Consider the following 15180-nt stretch of genomic DNA (forward strand, 5'->3'; position numbering starts at 1 on the left):
GCTAGTGCACTATAATGTGCAATCCCTTGTTCCACGCACCAAGTAGTGCCCTTGACCAGGGGTTAGAGAGGGATTTGGGGTTCAGCCTTGTGTTAGAAGACTGTAAACATAATGTGGAAGGTTTGGATGCAATATTATAACGACTGAGATTGGTTGATTGGTTTTCATGTGTGGGTTTTGGCAGGCAGTCGATCTCCCCTCTTTTTAAGACTGCGGAGTGATACATACAGTTTACGCTCTATTATCATCATCGCTTACGGAATGTATCTCGTTCAATCAGATAACTCGGCTAGAACTGACTGTTGCATAATAGTTCTTTAATGTAAGTGATGAAATAACATGAATTAACTTTCTATAGCATTAAATAAATGTAAAAAAAGTACAGTGTGTTTTTACTTAATAAACTAGAAAAGATGTGTTGCTATTGTCTTTCTAATGACAATAGTACTTTGTGTCAGGAAATACCAAACCAATCCACTGTTGATTATTGTCTTGCACTGGCATGCCCCCTAAATGTTTTTATTAACTTATATTTTAGCATTTAAAAACGTGTTGTGTTCTATACATTTAAAATATGCATCATGTGAAAGGACATTTGAAGATATTCACATAAACATGTAAAAATGAGAAAGAATCAGATTTTTTTTTTTAGTAAAGACGATGTCCGTGCTCTATAACCGCTCTGTAAAAAATTCAATCCTACTGATCTTGTTCCATTCTATATTGTCTGACTTTCCATTCCTTACAGTGCAAATTTCAGACTCTACTGTCCAAATGAAACATCTATGAGAAGCATCCCTGAGCTCCACCCACAATCGACTATCTTGATCGAATTCGACTCTGGTGATCATCACTGAGTGACGTAAATGAACCGGCGCCGCCTCAGGGTTGAACACAGAGGTGAGAAATGGTTTGCCTTTTTTTCCGGGAATACGAAAGGTTACAAAAGGTCACAGGAGGTCAAAACCTGAGTGAAGTCTCTCCAGGAAGACATGACATATCGGCAGACATGACAGAATCAGAATTAAACTCTATGACGCAGATGTCAGTGCTGGTTTATCATCATGCATGTGTGTTGCTCTCTTCCACTATTTAATCTTCATCTTTTTGTTTCAATTTTTTGGCACCTCAGCTTTATATGTAGATGCATAGCATGTTTATTGACCGATATTGTAAGGAATAAATATGGAGCAACACATTGAGCAAACTGACTGAGCAGTCCTTCGAGAGTCATCGACTGCCCTACGCTGTGTTTATTGCCATTCTCTCTGAGTGGAAAATATTCAAATTGATGGTATGGAAATCTTTGGATGAGCTCCGATTTGAAATGTAAAGCAGGGTCTCCAGGAGATGAGCTGGCGCCCTGTTGCACCCTCTCCACAACTCAGGCAGATATCCGAATTCCGTGTGCAGGGAGAAATCCGCGGATCTGGAGCAGGTGTGGAAATCTAACCCGATCAAATGGGACCTCGGGTCCGGCGCCCAACTCTTCGCAACGTGAAGGTAAGTCAAAAATGGACTGAAGCCATTGCTGCGCGTCTGAGTTTTCAAGGTTTGTTTTTACTGCTAGACAAACACAAGCGACCGGGTAGATCGTTTAGCCTCTGATCTGCTCCTTAAAATGTAAAACAATCTTTAGATGTTTAAAATGGCACTGAATTGATTTCTGATTTCGATGAATAGAACATTTTTTTTTTTTTTTTTACGACTGTACCTGAGATTTTGTTGAGAGAAAGCTCTCGAGAGCTGGGTACTGAGAGAAAACAATGCAGCTGCCATTTAAATATATTCAAACTAACCTGATGAAATGCCACAGCAACCTCATTGGGGAGGTGAATGACAACAGGCAATGGTCCTTAGCATGGAACTTTTTGAACGACGGAAATAATGTCGCAATTAGGTTACATGGCGAATGAGACTTCAGGAGATTTGCTACAGAATCAAAGTCTCATTCGAAGTTACAGGAGCTTGACCATCACCTCTGCAACACGGTAGGAAGGAATTTGGAAAATTATCCTCCCGTAAGCAGGCGTGTTTGAAAAAAGGTTATTATTGTGGATGTCGCATTGTATTGTTTTTAGACTTACTATACCCTGGGCCAAGCACAACCAAGTCAATTCACACGCACTAGCTAGTTCACCACATTACGTGACAGCTATCAGTCGGGGAGCGTGAAGGTTAAAACATGCTCTCTACTAGACATGTGAAGGTAGCTAGCTGGCTACTCGTGCTCTGATTGACCAGGCAGAAAGGATTTCCTTTTATGGAAAACGAAAGACACTCGATTTGCATGTTCCGAAACCTTGGTGTCGCACTGAATGTCCTAAACGTCGATCTATTACAAACTGGGTCCCAAAAAAATCCAATATTTAAAACCTTTCATTTCAAGCAATCACGTTTCCAAATTTCATTGTTGAAACTTTGTTAGTTTTTTTTTTTTCTTCTTCTTTAAATGAAGTTAGAATCAGTAGCCCAATCCCAACCCTATCCATCCATAATAACTGAGTCGTGCCAATCTGGAAGTTGAGTCACGTCAACTGGACTTCTTTCAACTGGAGTCGTGCCAATGTTTATGGATTTGCAAGCGTGCAGGCACGTTGGCTTGAAGGAAGACGTCTCAAAAGCTAGCTTTGATTTGCTCATGTGTATGCATCATTTACTGTATGTACTTAGCAGGTGTTTTACTTCTAACTTCTAACACTACTATTGAGTGCGTTGTTTGTGGAAGCAATCATCTGAACGGTGCATATTTACCGGCCCTACATTAACAAATGCACACATTAAATCACTTTTGTAGCTTTAATTTAAGAAGTCAGGAGAGTAAATTAGCAATCGGAAGGCTATTTGTTATCAACTTGAGATTGGATTTGTTATAACAGTTCTTTTTACTTGGATGTGGTTGGGTTAAATTCCTAACAAGTAGCTAATCCAAGCAATATCAAATTAAAAATTATGAGATTTCAACAGATTTTTAAAAACATGCTTATTGCCACTGATTTGATTGTTTAAGGAACATAATGTAATGTACCCGCTAATTGTACATGAGTCGTTTACATTGATGTTGCTTGTTATAATCAACCCATCAGAATATAAAACAATAAATGTGTTTGACAAATGAAAAATCAGCAACACATATTAAATAATGCCTGATGGATGTAAAAAGTCTTTGTTAATGTAGCTTTAAAGTTTCTCATGGAGCACAAATCAAGGAATCTGATCATTTTCATTCATATAAACTTCCATAACTTTTTTAAAGCTGATTTGCGACAATCACAATTGTTAAAAGCACTATACAAATAAACGTGTTGCATCCAACGTGGTGTGGTAGCGTAGTGGTTATTACTGTGGCCTCGCATTGAGGGTCGAGGGTTTGACTCCCACATTGGGTTCGGAGTGCATGGAGTTTGCATGTTGCTTGGTGGGTTTCCTCCGGGTACTCTGGTTTCCACCAGAGTCCGAAAGACGTTGGTATTTCCAAGATTTTTCATAGTGATGCCCTGATTGTGCATCTCATCCAGGGTGTATCCTGAGTCAATGGGGATAGGGTTCAGGCATCTTGTGACCCTGTATGGGATAAACAGTACAGCAAATGAGTGAGTGTTGCATCCATGGTAATGAATGCAAGCTTTTTGTTAAATCATTGTAATTAATGTATTAACCATTAAATTAACCAGACTGCTAAAGTAAAATAAAAATAAAATAATTTGCAACAGTTATGTACAAGATCCAGGTTCAGGAGTAGCAGCATGAAAGAGTGCTACAAAAGAAAAAAATACAACAGTCTAGCATGGTAAAGCATTGCAGCACAACAACTTCTACATGGAGAAACATGACGGTGTGACAAAATAACCATCTTCATAGCTTTATTCTCTTTCTCTCTTCTCCCACCAAACTAAACCTTATCCATCCTGCTACATGGCAGCATCGCAGCCCTGGGAATAATTTTTCAACAGGCATATGGTTTCAAACGCACGGGTCTCGATGCGGATGAGTCAGGCAGATTCACTTCTGCTACGTTTCATCGTCATGATGAAACCATGGCTACAGTTTTTATGCTAACACCGAGGACGGTCTGAAGTTCGACAGAGAGAAATAAGGAACGGCTGTTTTCAGCATATAGTGCCGAGTGTTGTTCACCTTCATCCTTTTTTTTTTCTTTTTCTTCCCCGAGCCTCTCGACATTCACCGTGAGTGAGTCACAAAGAAGCGGCCTCGATTAGGTAACTCCAGGAGTCAGGAATCAAAGGCACTTGTCCGTCACCACACACTGACATTTGTAGAAGCGATGACGTTAAACAACATCTGCAAGGTCTCAATTAGTATGAGGAAAGCAAGAGATGAAAACCTTTTCTTTTGTTAATTGATTTATTTTTCTTTCGATCCTTTTCTCTTTAATTCCAGCAATTAAATTCGAAAAACAATATCAAGTCTATCTCTGCAAATTAGTCAAACACCTACCTTAATTTGCAGTGAGAGGCAAATGAACCTGGTGATGAGTCATAGCGTTGCGTTAAGAATAGAAATCATGCACCGCTTCTAAAGTCAGAACTCATTTTCCATAATGCGGGAAAAAAAAAATCCCCTCCTCAAAATCTAGCATTTCTTTGAAGCGTCACGTTGAAATGCACATGGAGAAGCCAAGAAATAAACCCACAGAGATGATTATATACATACTGGATCATGCATTTAATCATACTAATTGTTAACTAATAATTATTATCTATCTAATTAATAACAGATTCTGTATGTGTATTATTTATTGCACAGTTTTTGAATTTAATTTGAAGTTAAATGTAAAAAAAATATATATTTAAAAAAATTTCTATGCAATGCAATACATTAAAAGATTAAAATAAAATCTTCTTTTTGAAAATCTGAAAAAAAAACTGATTAAACCATATCAATTTGTGTAGATCATTAGAATATTTTTGTCTTATAACAAGTTACACTAATTCTAAAGATGTTCACGCTATCAAATTAGACTTAGTTTTACATTAATTTAAGATTAATTAATTATGAGAAAAAGATTGTTCCGAGCGTTCGGTTCACCATTTAATAATAGCCTTTCTGCTGAAATGCTGTTGAAAGACTGAATAAGGAGTTTCTCAAGAGAGAGAGAGAGAGAGAGAGAGATCTAATCATAATCCTGATTTCATCTTGTATTAGTTGTGATAATCGTTACGAGTTGCAAGTGATATAAGTAAATAAATCGGAATTTATAAATAGACATTTGGAATAAATGGACATCTTGCTTTTAAGTAAATACGGTTTGTAGGAAGAAGTGCGAAGGCTGCAAAAAAATGAACCATGTTTTTCATATTAGTTTATTTTTCTGGGTTGTTATGAATTTGTAAGTGAGACCATGATGAGCGAAATCCAAATAGGTTTTACACAGATTATCATTAAAAAAAAAAGAACTGAAGAAAACACGGATGAGGCTGATGTTTCTTATTGTATTGTTGGCATCCTAATCTAGATCTCTTCGAGACCCTGTTAAGAGCGCCTCTGTTTTATCAGACTGCATCAACTTCACTTTGTTTAAATGAAGAATAAAAGAAATGCAATGTGTGTGTGTGTGTGCGTGTTTGTGTGTGTGTGCTCGAGACAGGACTGAAACAGGACCCTATAGCAGTAAGCCTGAGAGTTGCTGAAAGGATTTTTGATGCCGTAATATTATCTCTCTGTCCCAGCTCAGGCCACACAAAGGTGCGCAGCCAAGCGCCAGAGCAAGGCATGTCATCTAAATGGCGAAGCCTTCTTTTGCAGTGTATTACATCCAGCTGCTTTGTGCTGCTTGAATTTGGCTGGGAGACGGCACAAAGGAGGCAGTTTGTTCGCCCCCCGACAAGCTTGCTTTTATTTGCGTCGGCGCTTTGATGTATATAGAGAGAGAAAAGCATTTAGGTCCGGGATATCCCTCGTCGAGCGCCAGAGAAGAAATCCCACTCCTGGACTATGATCCTTAACAATCCCCAGCCTTTCAGCACTCAAAGCTTTTATTCACTTTAAGAACCTCACTTTCCACTATTGTGTCTACTATCTGTTATTTGAAGATAAAGAAGAATGCTAGGTGTGCTCTCCTTTGCGACTGAGCACAAATGTACGGCTACGGTCTGTCCCGAAAATTCCAGATTTTTATCCCTCCTTGACCGTTAAATGGCTTGTATAAAGTCGTTTTTGAAAATCTTTACATTTCGAGATGACAAATATATTCATCCTAAGCTTTGATCTTTTCTCACGATTGCTTCTCTTCTCTCGTCAAAATGACCTGGATCGCTAGCGATATCGCTTTGCTACGTTTGCTCGAATTTTTGTTCACCGCTCTCATATTTAGCGCGCAGCAGTTAAAGCTGTAATCATTGTGTGGACTGCTGAAGATTAGGTGTACACAAAGATGCAAATGAACTGGTCCTCGGTGCTCTAGGTGTGCAATGTCCAAAGCTTGACCAGAGAAAAGTATGCAAATGGAGCTAGTAAAATATACACACAGACACACACACACTCGCACTACTCACCACTTCCAGGCAATGACAACGATAAATATGCAATGGACATTAAATTAACAAACACAAGAACAAAAAAAACAGTTAGTGCTGGATTTCAAGGCGGGAATGTCCACAGCAGGAACCTTTTTAGGAACCCAGGATCTGTCTCTCTTTAAAAGCCTGTTTTTTGAAGGTTGATGTGTATTGGATGGGGTGTGGCAATGATGTTTATATGATAATAGACTTGAGGCCATTTTTCAAACCCAAAATAATTTTACAATAATGGATGAAAAATAAATAAATAAATAAATAAATAAATAAGTAGTGTGAAATGGACATACATGGACACACCGGCACCAATAAGCTTCAGAATAAAGCTCAGAAAAGACCCGATCAGAACAGAATAGGGATTTCTGTAAATGGGGTGCACGGTGAACACTCTTCACAATGGAACATAAGAAGTGATCAGTAGCTGCACTAAATTCAATAAATTTAACAAAACATCACTTTGACCAATAATGGTGCTTGGCCCCCTGGTACACCTGATACATGACCTTAGTTTTAAACCTACTCTGTTTCTGTTTCATAGACCCGTAGCACAGAAACAAGCACACAAATAGGAAAAGAAATCAGCACAAATATGTCCTTGCATCTTAAAAAAAAAAAAAAAAAAGATTTTTGTTATTTTTTATTTGTGTACTTGTTGTTTTGCATTCCTATTTTCATCTGTTTGATAAGCTTTTTTTTCTGAACAGAATGTCCTGGACGTGGTCTTCTGTGCCTCATGCGTGTGTATGAATTCTAACATTTTTTTTCTTTTACGTACCTGGATAGGAAATTTAAACCAGAAGCTAACCCAGAAACAATTACCAGGTCATATATTTTTTAGCTGACAACAAAATGACACTTTGTTCCTGGTTCTGAAAGCTACATTAGTTAACATGATGTTTGAGTAATACAGGGTCCAAGCACCACGACATTCGTTAGGACTTTCGTAAACATAGCCAATGACTATAATTTATCAACCTAAGACTCGTCCCTGGACGATTATTCAAAACAAACAAAAAAAACTGATACCAGATCACACATCTAGATTGTTGTTGTCAAGCCCGGATACACTTACAGAGGTGACAATTACATCATTTCTATAAACATATCAGAATCAAACCCATAATATTGAGTCTGGAATTGCCATATTTACTGTATGAGCAACTTTGGTGCTTAGACCTCTGATAACTTAGATTGCTGTTTACTATATTCAGATTTGCTGCGTCGCTGTGTTTTTTGCAGGTGCTGAAATGAATGTGGTCGTCCTACCTCTTTCATCATTTCTGTAAGTTTACATAAAGGTCACAGTAAGTGCAGTGCAGTGGAAATGCAAAACAGTGACATGTTCTGGAAATGTGCGCTTCTTGTTTTGGGATATTTCCTGAACCGCTTCAGTGGAACGCGAGTAGGACACGTTTGTAGAGAACGCGCAGACGTCATGACGTTATTTAAAATATCAGTTGAATTGCACAATATTGGAATGACGTTCAATTTTCTATTAATTATACAACAAGAGACGCCCCCAGCCTACCCCCCCACAACTTAAGGCAAATTAAAAGGCATGATTTCTGGCATGACCCTCGCCACTACGCTGAAGCGTTTCCCTCGTGTTGCCAAGTGGCACAGCAGCCGGTTAGCAGCCAGCTCATGTCACGGTGATGTGTAAGACATATTGTGTCGTTGTGCTTCTAGCCAGAATATGTTTCTCATTGTTAACGGAGTGACAGGATCATTATGCTGCGTTAACAACTACCTGCTATAAAATTACACTTGAGAATGGTCACTTTCATCTTTTCTTTAAGGCATTAAAAAAAAAACATATCAAGTTGGCACTGATTAAAGGCGACATTCAGGCAAGGTGAGAAGGTGATGCGTGGAAACCTTTGATATAAATGATATCAATGTAGCACTAGCCATAACAAAGGATTCAGTCTTGCCGTGGTTTATTTTCCTTCCACAGTACAGTATGACAGCTGCGGGTGAAACATGCGCCGTGTTGTTCTTTAAAGTTAAATTTCCTGTCATTTCCACAAACACTGGCCTCATTAGTGGTGCAATTGTTGCGTGACTCATACCGATATATGGATCCACCACTTGTTTTGCTCGATATTTGATTACTAATAAGGAAGCAGAGTCATGAAAGGGAATGAAGCGATGAGTTTGATTTAAAGTCAGTCTAACAGCTGGGTTTAAAGCATGCTAAGGCTCAGTTTATCGATATCCTCTAGTTGTCCATGTAACAAAATGTACGTTCCAAATGGGAAATACTTTTCCTAAGGGACCTATAGACCAAGAGACCCGAGGCAAGTGATAAAGAAAGATGTGTTGTTTTGTTCTCTCCATTTTCTCCCTCATTACACAACAGCTACCAGACAAGAAGCTAGCCAAGCACCAATATCAACTATATAATAATAATAATAATAATAATAATATCATAAATTATGCCAAAACAGAGATATTACTGGGCATGACATATCCCCTGGCAAGTAGATCTTACTCAAATGCACAAATTTAACTAAAATGAACTAAACCCAAGTAGTTACAACTTGAGGTCTTGAACCTACAACCTTCTGATCAGTAGCCCTGAACCTTAACCACTGGGCCACTGTTGTCCTGCTCATTACTACTGTTTTGGTATGGTCCATCAAACAAGTCTAGAGGATAAACCATGAATAAGATGGATGGTCATCTCCTAGGTGAACAATTCCTTGTTTCACACACCAAGTAGTGCCCTTGATCAAGGGATTTACGCTTGTGTTAGAAGTTTTGTAGCTCATGTTAGTCTGAATAATACAGATGGTTCAGGGCCATCTCAGAATGACTTAGAAACGATTACCATTTGTGTTGGTACAAAGTGTTGTTTAAGATCTTCAAGTCTTCTACGATTGGTTTGAATGTGGGTTTTACCTGATAATTGCTCTCCACTCTTTCCAGTACCGCAGACCGAACCAACCCACTTTCACTTATGCTGGCGATTGACAGTTAGTGTCATTTATTTTAATAATTTCATTATTTTGATCATTTTAACAATTTTATTAATAATGATTATTAAAACACCTGTGACACACACATATACAGTACGTTGATATGTATAGATAATTTCCCAGTGCCGTTATGCTTTATTATCACCACTAGTGCAATGCTTCTCGTTCAGTTGGAACTAACTGTTGTATTAAACACATTATATCACACTCCAACCTAATGGTGTGCATTAATTCAACAGCATTTCTGTACCAACATAACTTATTTTATATATTTATAGTGAAGTTTGTCCTTTGTAACAATTAATAAGGTTTCTAACAAAGGAAAGTCGAAATGTGAGAGAACTTAAGCATTTTAGTTTCTAGGTAACTTAAAACAAGATTTGAAGTTTATCGCAATAGAGAAAAAAAAAAAGAAACTGATGAGGGAACGACGTTGATGTTTATAGCTGCTATAATAGGGGTGATAACAGAATCTTACTCGTCTTGTGGATGTTAAATATCTTCAAATGTATGTATAAGTCAAGTCAAGTTAATCTTGTAAACAGGCCCGCGGGTCCCCGGAGACTTGGGCCATGAAGCAGGGTACACCCTGGACAGCGTACCATTTCATCACAGGACACACACACACGCATCCAAGCACACTCATTTACACACTACGGGCAATTTGAAACCACAATTAGCCTAATCTGCATGTCTTTGGACTGTGGGAGGAAACCGGAGTACCACCAAGCATGCAAACTCCATGCACACGGAGGCGGGAATCGAACCTGGCCAGGAATCGAACCCAGACCCTGTAGGTGCAAGGCGACAGTGCTAACCGCTACACCACCATACTATCATTAATGTTAAAGCATATTGTTTAAGAGCTATTCAGTAAGTACTAAATTATTCATTAATGCAAGTGAAACTAAAATGGAAAAAAGCATGAGAAATCTGTAAGTGATCAAATTCCGTTGGTCATTTGTTATATGCTGATGCATTCTGAACTCCAAAAGGCAAAATATATTTTAAATGCATTCAATACATTCATTTATAACCTTGAATACCTGCATGTCTTTAAGGGCGTACATGCTTGTGTAGCTCAAAACGTGTGTTTCTGTCATTTCTGGGAACATAACGTGAGCACAAGACAAGAAATTACCAGTCTATCCCTTTATTGTGTTCATACCCTGCTAATGCTTGATGCTCTAATCCCAAAAATACCCCTTGAGAGGTTTGAGCGAGAATGAGTAAGAGATTAAAAGATGAATGGAGGAAGGAGTGAAGCTCATTCAGCTGTACAGTATGTCCCTGAATCTCTCCCTCCCACCACCATTACTGCCAGAGGTTATTTTTACTGCCAGGTACGAGTAAGTCATGATGCGCAAGCCTCATTACTGATATTTATGGAACACAAATTGAAACGGAAAAATGATACAGCGTCCCCCCGAGGACCCATCCGCTCTTAATAGTTGTCGGTAAAGGCAGTGGAAGGAGGGGGTTCAAAACTGCTGACGGGCGGAATTCTTTCAGCCGCCACGCACTTCACATCTCCTAATGATTCTGGAGACCAGACGAAGCCCAGATGTAATTAACTGCCACAAACAAGCACGCTCAGGTGACCTGTGTAACGACAACAACATAACAAAACTGTGTCTACAGAAGAAATTTAGAATGAAAAAAATAATAATCTATAATCCATGTGCAGGCGTATACCAAAGCGGTGTGGTGTGATTCTGTAGTATAGTTAGATCTAGAACTAAACCAACAACAAAGAAATGTTTTTAAAAAATGCCACTTTTTCTCCGGCACGTTTTAATTTTAAGATCCGAGTAAGTTCTTTAGAATAAAGCCTTTTTTTTCTAACATGGATCAATTGAATTGTTGATTTTGTTTCATGGCTGTTCAAAACATTATTCATGCGGCGAGTTAAATGGTAATCGTTTTTTTTTTTTTACATCAGATTGATAGGAAATGCAAAAGTTCTAGTCACGATGTTTTGGAAATCCTGTTTGACCTTTGAGCTTTTTTTTTTTTTTTTTTTTTACATTCTGAGAAGCAATTTGGCAACAGAAAGCAATGCAATGTTTTTTTTCTTCCTCTTCTTCTTCTTTTTTCCTTCTTTCTGAAAATATTTCCAAATCTTCATTATTCATGCAAGACTTGTCCTTGATCTCCAGGCCATTTTTTTTAGTTGTGCAGTTAATTGATGTGCATCGCTTTAGTGTCCAGTTAAAAGACGAATCAGTTTGTGCGTGAAGTAGCTCTCGAGATATTTTTGGATGATGTTTTGAAAAATACTGATAAAAAACGTTGTTGCAGTAACCTTCTCTGAATGCGGCGAACATGTTCCCATCAATTTCTCTCTTTTTATTTATTTATTTTTTTTAATTAATTGAAGTATGTTAAAAAATCTTGCATAGTATCTAACTGATCAAGTCAAGTCGGCTTTTATTGTCATTTCAACCATACACAGTTCAGTACACATAGTTATGTATGTATACATAAATTAACAAAACTAACTAAAATGTCAGCGGGCAACTAATTACCTGATTAGCTAAGAGAAAGAAAATTAACACTATAAATTAAGAAAAATATCTGAGTACTATACTAAAGAAAGCAACAAAAAGTGCACAAGCCAGTATGCAAACAAGAGCAACAACATGACATCACGAAACAATGCAATACTTCTTAATACGTGAGATGATAGATGAAAAAGAGTAAATATTTCTTGTTACAGTAGCAGCAAGATAGATAAAAATTCTTGTGCAAATAACAGCTAATAAATATTCCTCCACTTACTCATCGTCCACACCGCTTCATCCTGTATACAGGGTTGTGGAGTCCATTCGAGTAGACTTAGAGCACAAGGTGGGGTACACCCTGGACAAGGCGCCTGCATACACACTCAAACACACACTACAGGCAATTTGGGAACTCTAATTAGCATGTTGTTGGACTTTAGGAGAAAACCAGAGCATCAGAAGGAAACCCACCAAGCACGGGGAGAACATGTAGAACTCCATGTACGCAGTGTTGGGAATCGAACCTGGACCCTGGAGGTGCAAGGCGACAGTGCTACCTACTTAAGCCATATCGCAGTCTTTCAATTCCTCATATTTCCATCGCTTCCAAAAACTAGAGTTGTTTTACCCAGTGAGCATCACATGACATCTTATTTAGAGGTCTGTTGCATTGTCACTAATACAACACACAGAGAGAGAGAGTGTCAGCTCTTTTAGTGTCACCTGAAAGCTTTGCAGCCCAGACCAGGCTTATGACTCACTGTGGCAGAGATGAGGACAGACGCAGAGAGACAAGGACACGGACAGAGTGGAGGAAAGGTACCTCAGAGACCAGACCTTTCCATGGCATTCTGGCATAAAGCAGACAGAGACAGACAGTCTGTAATGTCAATCATTCTATTATTTAGTGCTTGTTAAAAAAAAAAAAAATCACAGGAGATCAATTGAACACAGAGTTTAAAAAAAAATAACCTGTTTCCCATTGATCTGTTTACAGTAATATCGTAGATTTAAAAAAAATAAAAGTGCTATACAGCCTTACAAAGTTTCTGGTCCTGGGATTGATTATCACTGTGTAATTACTTAATTATTACATGATAATATCAAAATTAAATTTGAGGTTAATTTACATTGTTTTATTGTAATTAGACATAAACTTCATGTAATTATAAACTCATTTCACACAATCACCCATGGCTTCAGTTATGTCAAGTAAAAGTAGGAGGGACAGAAATATATTATTCATAATAAACAGATGTTCTAAGGAGATGCCTAGAAATACAGATACCAATTGGAGTAGAAAATTTTAAACGTGTGTCAGAAAGATTCTGGGAGTCTTTTGCTGAGATTAAGGACATGCATCAGGACTTTTTTTACCTGCAAAGTGATAAACTTTATTTATTCTTAGTACATACCTGGTTTGCTTACATTTTGAGAAATTATATTAAAAGAAATTTGGTTGGCGCTGTCGCCTTGCACCTCCAGGGTCCGGGTTCGATTCCCATCTCCAAAGACCTGCAGATTAGGCTAATCGGGGTTCTCAAATTGCCCGTAGTGTGTGGATGAGTGTGTACTGTAAGTGTGTGTGTGTCTGTCCTGAGATGGATTGGCACCCTGTCCAGAATGTACCCCGTCTCCTGGAATAGGAACAGGCTTTATCTGTAATTCCGACAGTGATACTGTCATTAATTGTCAATCATAAAAGAGTAGTAGACAGCTCTAATAAAGTTTTCTTTCTCAGGTGTGAAATGGTGAGGGGGATTACTGAGCACTTGGTGTAATATCCATGTAATTACAGTGAAATTTTTATGTATTAACAAGTTAACACATCAAAAGCATCTGTTTAATGTGGTGAATAATACCATTCTGTGTAAGAGTGACACACTCGGTCAGAAAGACAAATACTTACACACTGAGAAAAAGGAAACAAGCAAACGTCATCAGTTACACAAATGAAATTATCTACGGTATCATCAAAATGCGCTACAAGATATTGTATACACTGGCCTGGAAACGCATACCCCTAGCTCACCTACGTGGTTTCGCGCGGTGACCGTAAGTACGGTTCATCATGACTCACTGCGAGTTGTAGCGCTGTTATTGCGTTTCTATCTTTCCGCGCGAAAAATTACATTTTTTTGCCGGTCCTGGCTGAAGCTCGCGAACCTTGCAGAACTTTGCGGAACGTTGGTGTAACTTCAGCGGGCAATCGCGGCGGCTCACGGTGCCGAACAATGCATCTTACTGCGAGTCAAACTGCAATGGTGAGATAGGGGTATTAGGGCATGAGGTGGGGTACACACTGGACAGGGTGCCAATCCATAGCACACATACACACACACACGCACACACACACTGGGGAACACCAATTAGCATAATCTGCATGTCTTTGGCCTGTCAGAGTAAAACAGGGTACCTGGGGAAACCCACCAAGCACAGGCAGAACATACACACAGACCCAAGGTGGGAATCGATCCCAAACCCTGAAGGTGCAAGGCGACAGTGCTAACCACTAAGGATAGTTTATGGGTAACTACAGGCAGGAACGAAATCCAAATGTTGTAAATCTATTTAATAAATAAATAACACTATTCAAAAGTTAAAACAATAAATATACTGTATATCTTAAAAATGTTAGAATATATTGAATATTTTAATAGCTGCATCAAAAATACTTACAACTTTTTGCTTTTCACTGCTAAACAGAGATCATTATTTATAACTTCTAACGTTTTAAAGGTGCCTTAATACAATCAGTTGTAAGATCATATTTGGCAATAAAGACCGAGCCAGGTAGAAATGATCAAAAAAGTTCATCTTACTCATTTAATTTTCTAATTTCTTATCTCAGCAAGCAACCTGATCTCACGTGGATTTAAACAACGTGCGTGGATGGATTTATTATTATTCGTTACAGACCCAGTTCATACATGAATCAAGTATCACTCATTCTTACTTACTTTCCTGCAACTCTTTCCACAAATCTGTTGATTTATTTTCTATACCAGCAGCTCTAACAGTAGTGCTGGCTATAATTCAAATCATACAGTAGGTTTATATTAATGCGCACATTCTAATACTTATCATTGCTATAGTAACAGCTTCAGAGAAACTTGTATATGAAATCTATGGCTAATAATATACAGATATAAAATGTGT

General features: G+C 38.2%; 1 protein-coding gene across 1 annotated transcript in view; it reads left to right on the forward strand.

The window, feature by feature from the left end:
* The first annotated feature begins 1414 nt into the window (after positions 1 to 1414).
* bdnf (brain-derived neurotrophic factor) overlaps positions 1415 to 15180 on the forward strand; it is a 36748-nt gene continuing 22982 nt past the window's right edge. Inside the window, exon 1 of the mRNA XM_053491494.1 lies at positions 1415 to 1503. Within this exon, the coding sequence (XP_053347469.1) occupies positions 1462 to 1503 (42 nt within the window). The 5' untranslated portion in view covers positions 1415 to 1461. The remainder of the gene's footprint in view (positions 1504 to 15180) is intronic.

Source organism: Clarias gariepinus, chromosome 3, assembly GCF_024256425.1.
Source record: "Clarias gariepinus isolate MV-2021 ecotype Netherlands chromosome 3, CGAR_prim_01v2, whole genome shotgun sequence".
NCBI lineage: Eukaryota > Metazoa > Chordata > Actinopteri > Siluriformes > Clariidae > Clarias > Clarias gariepinus.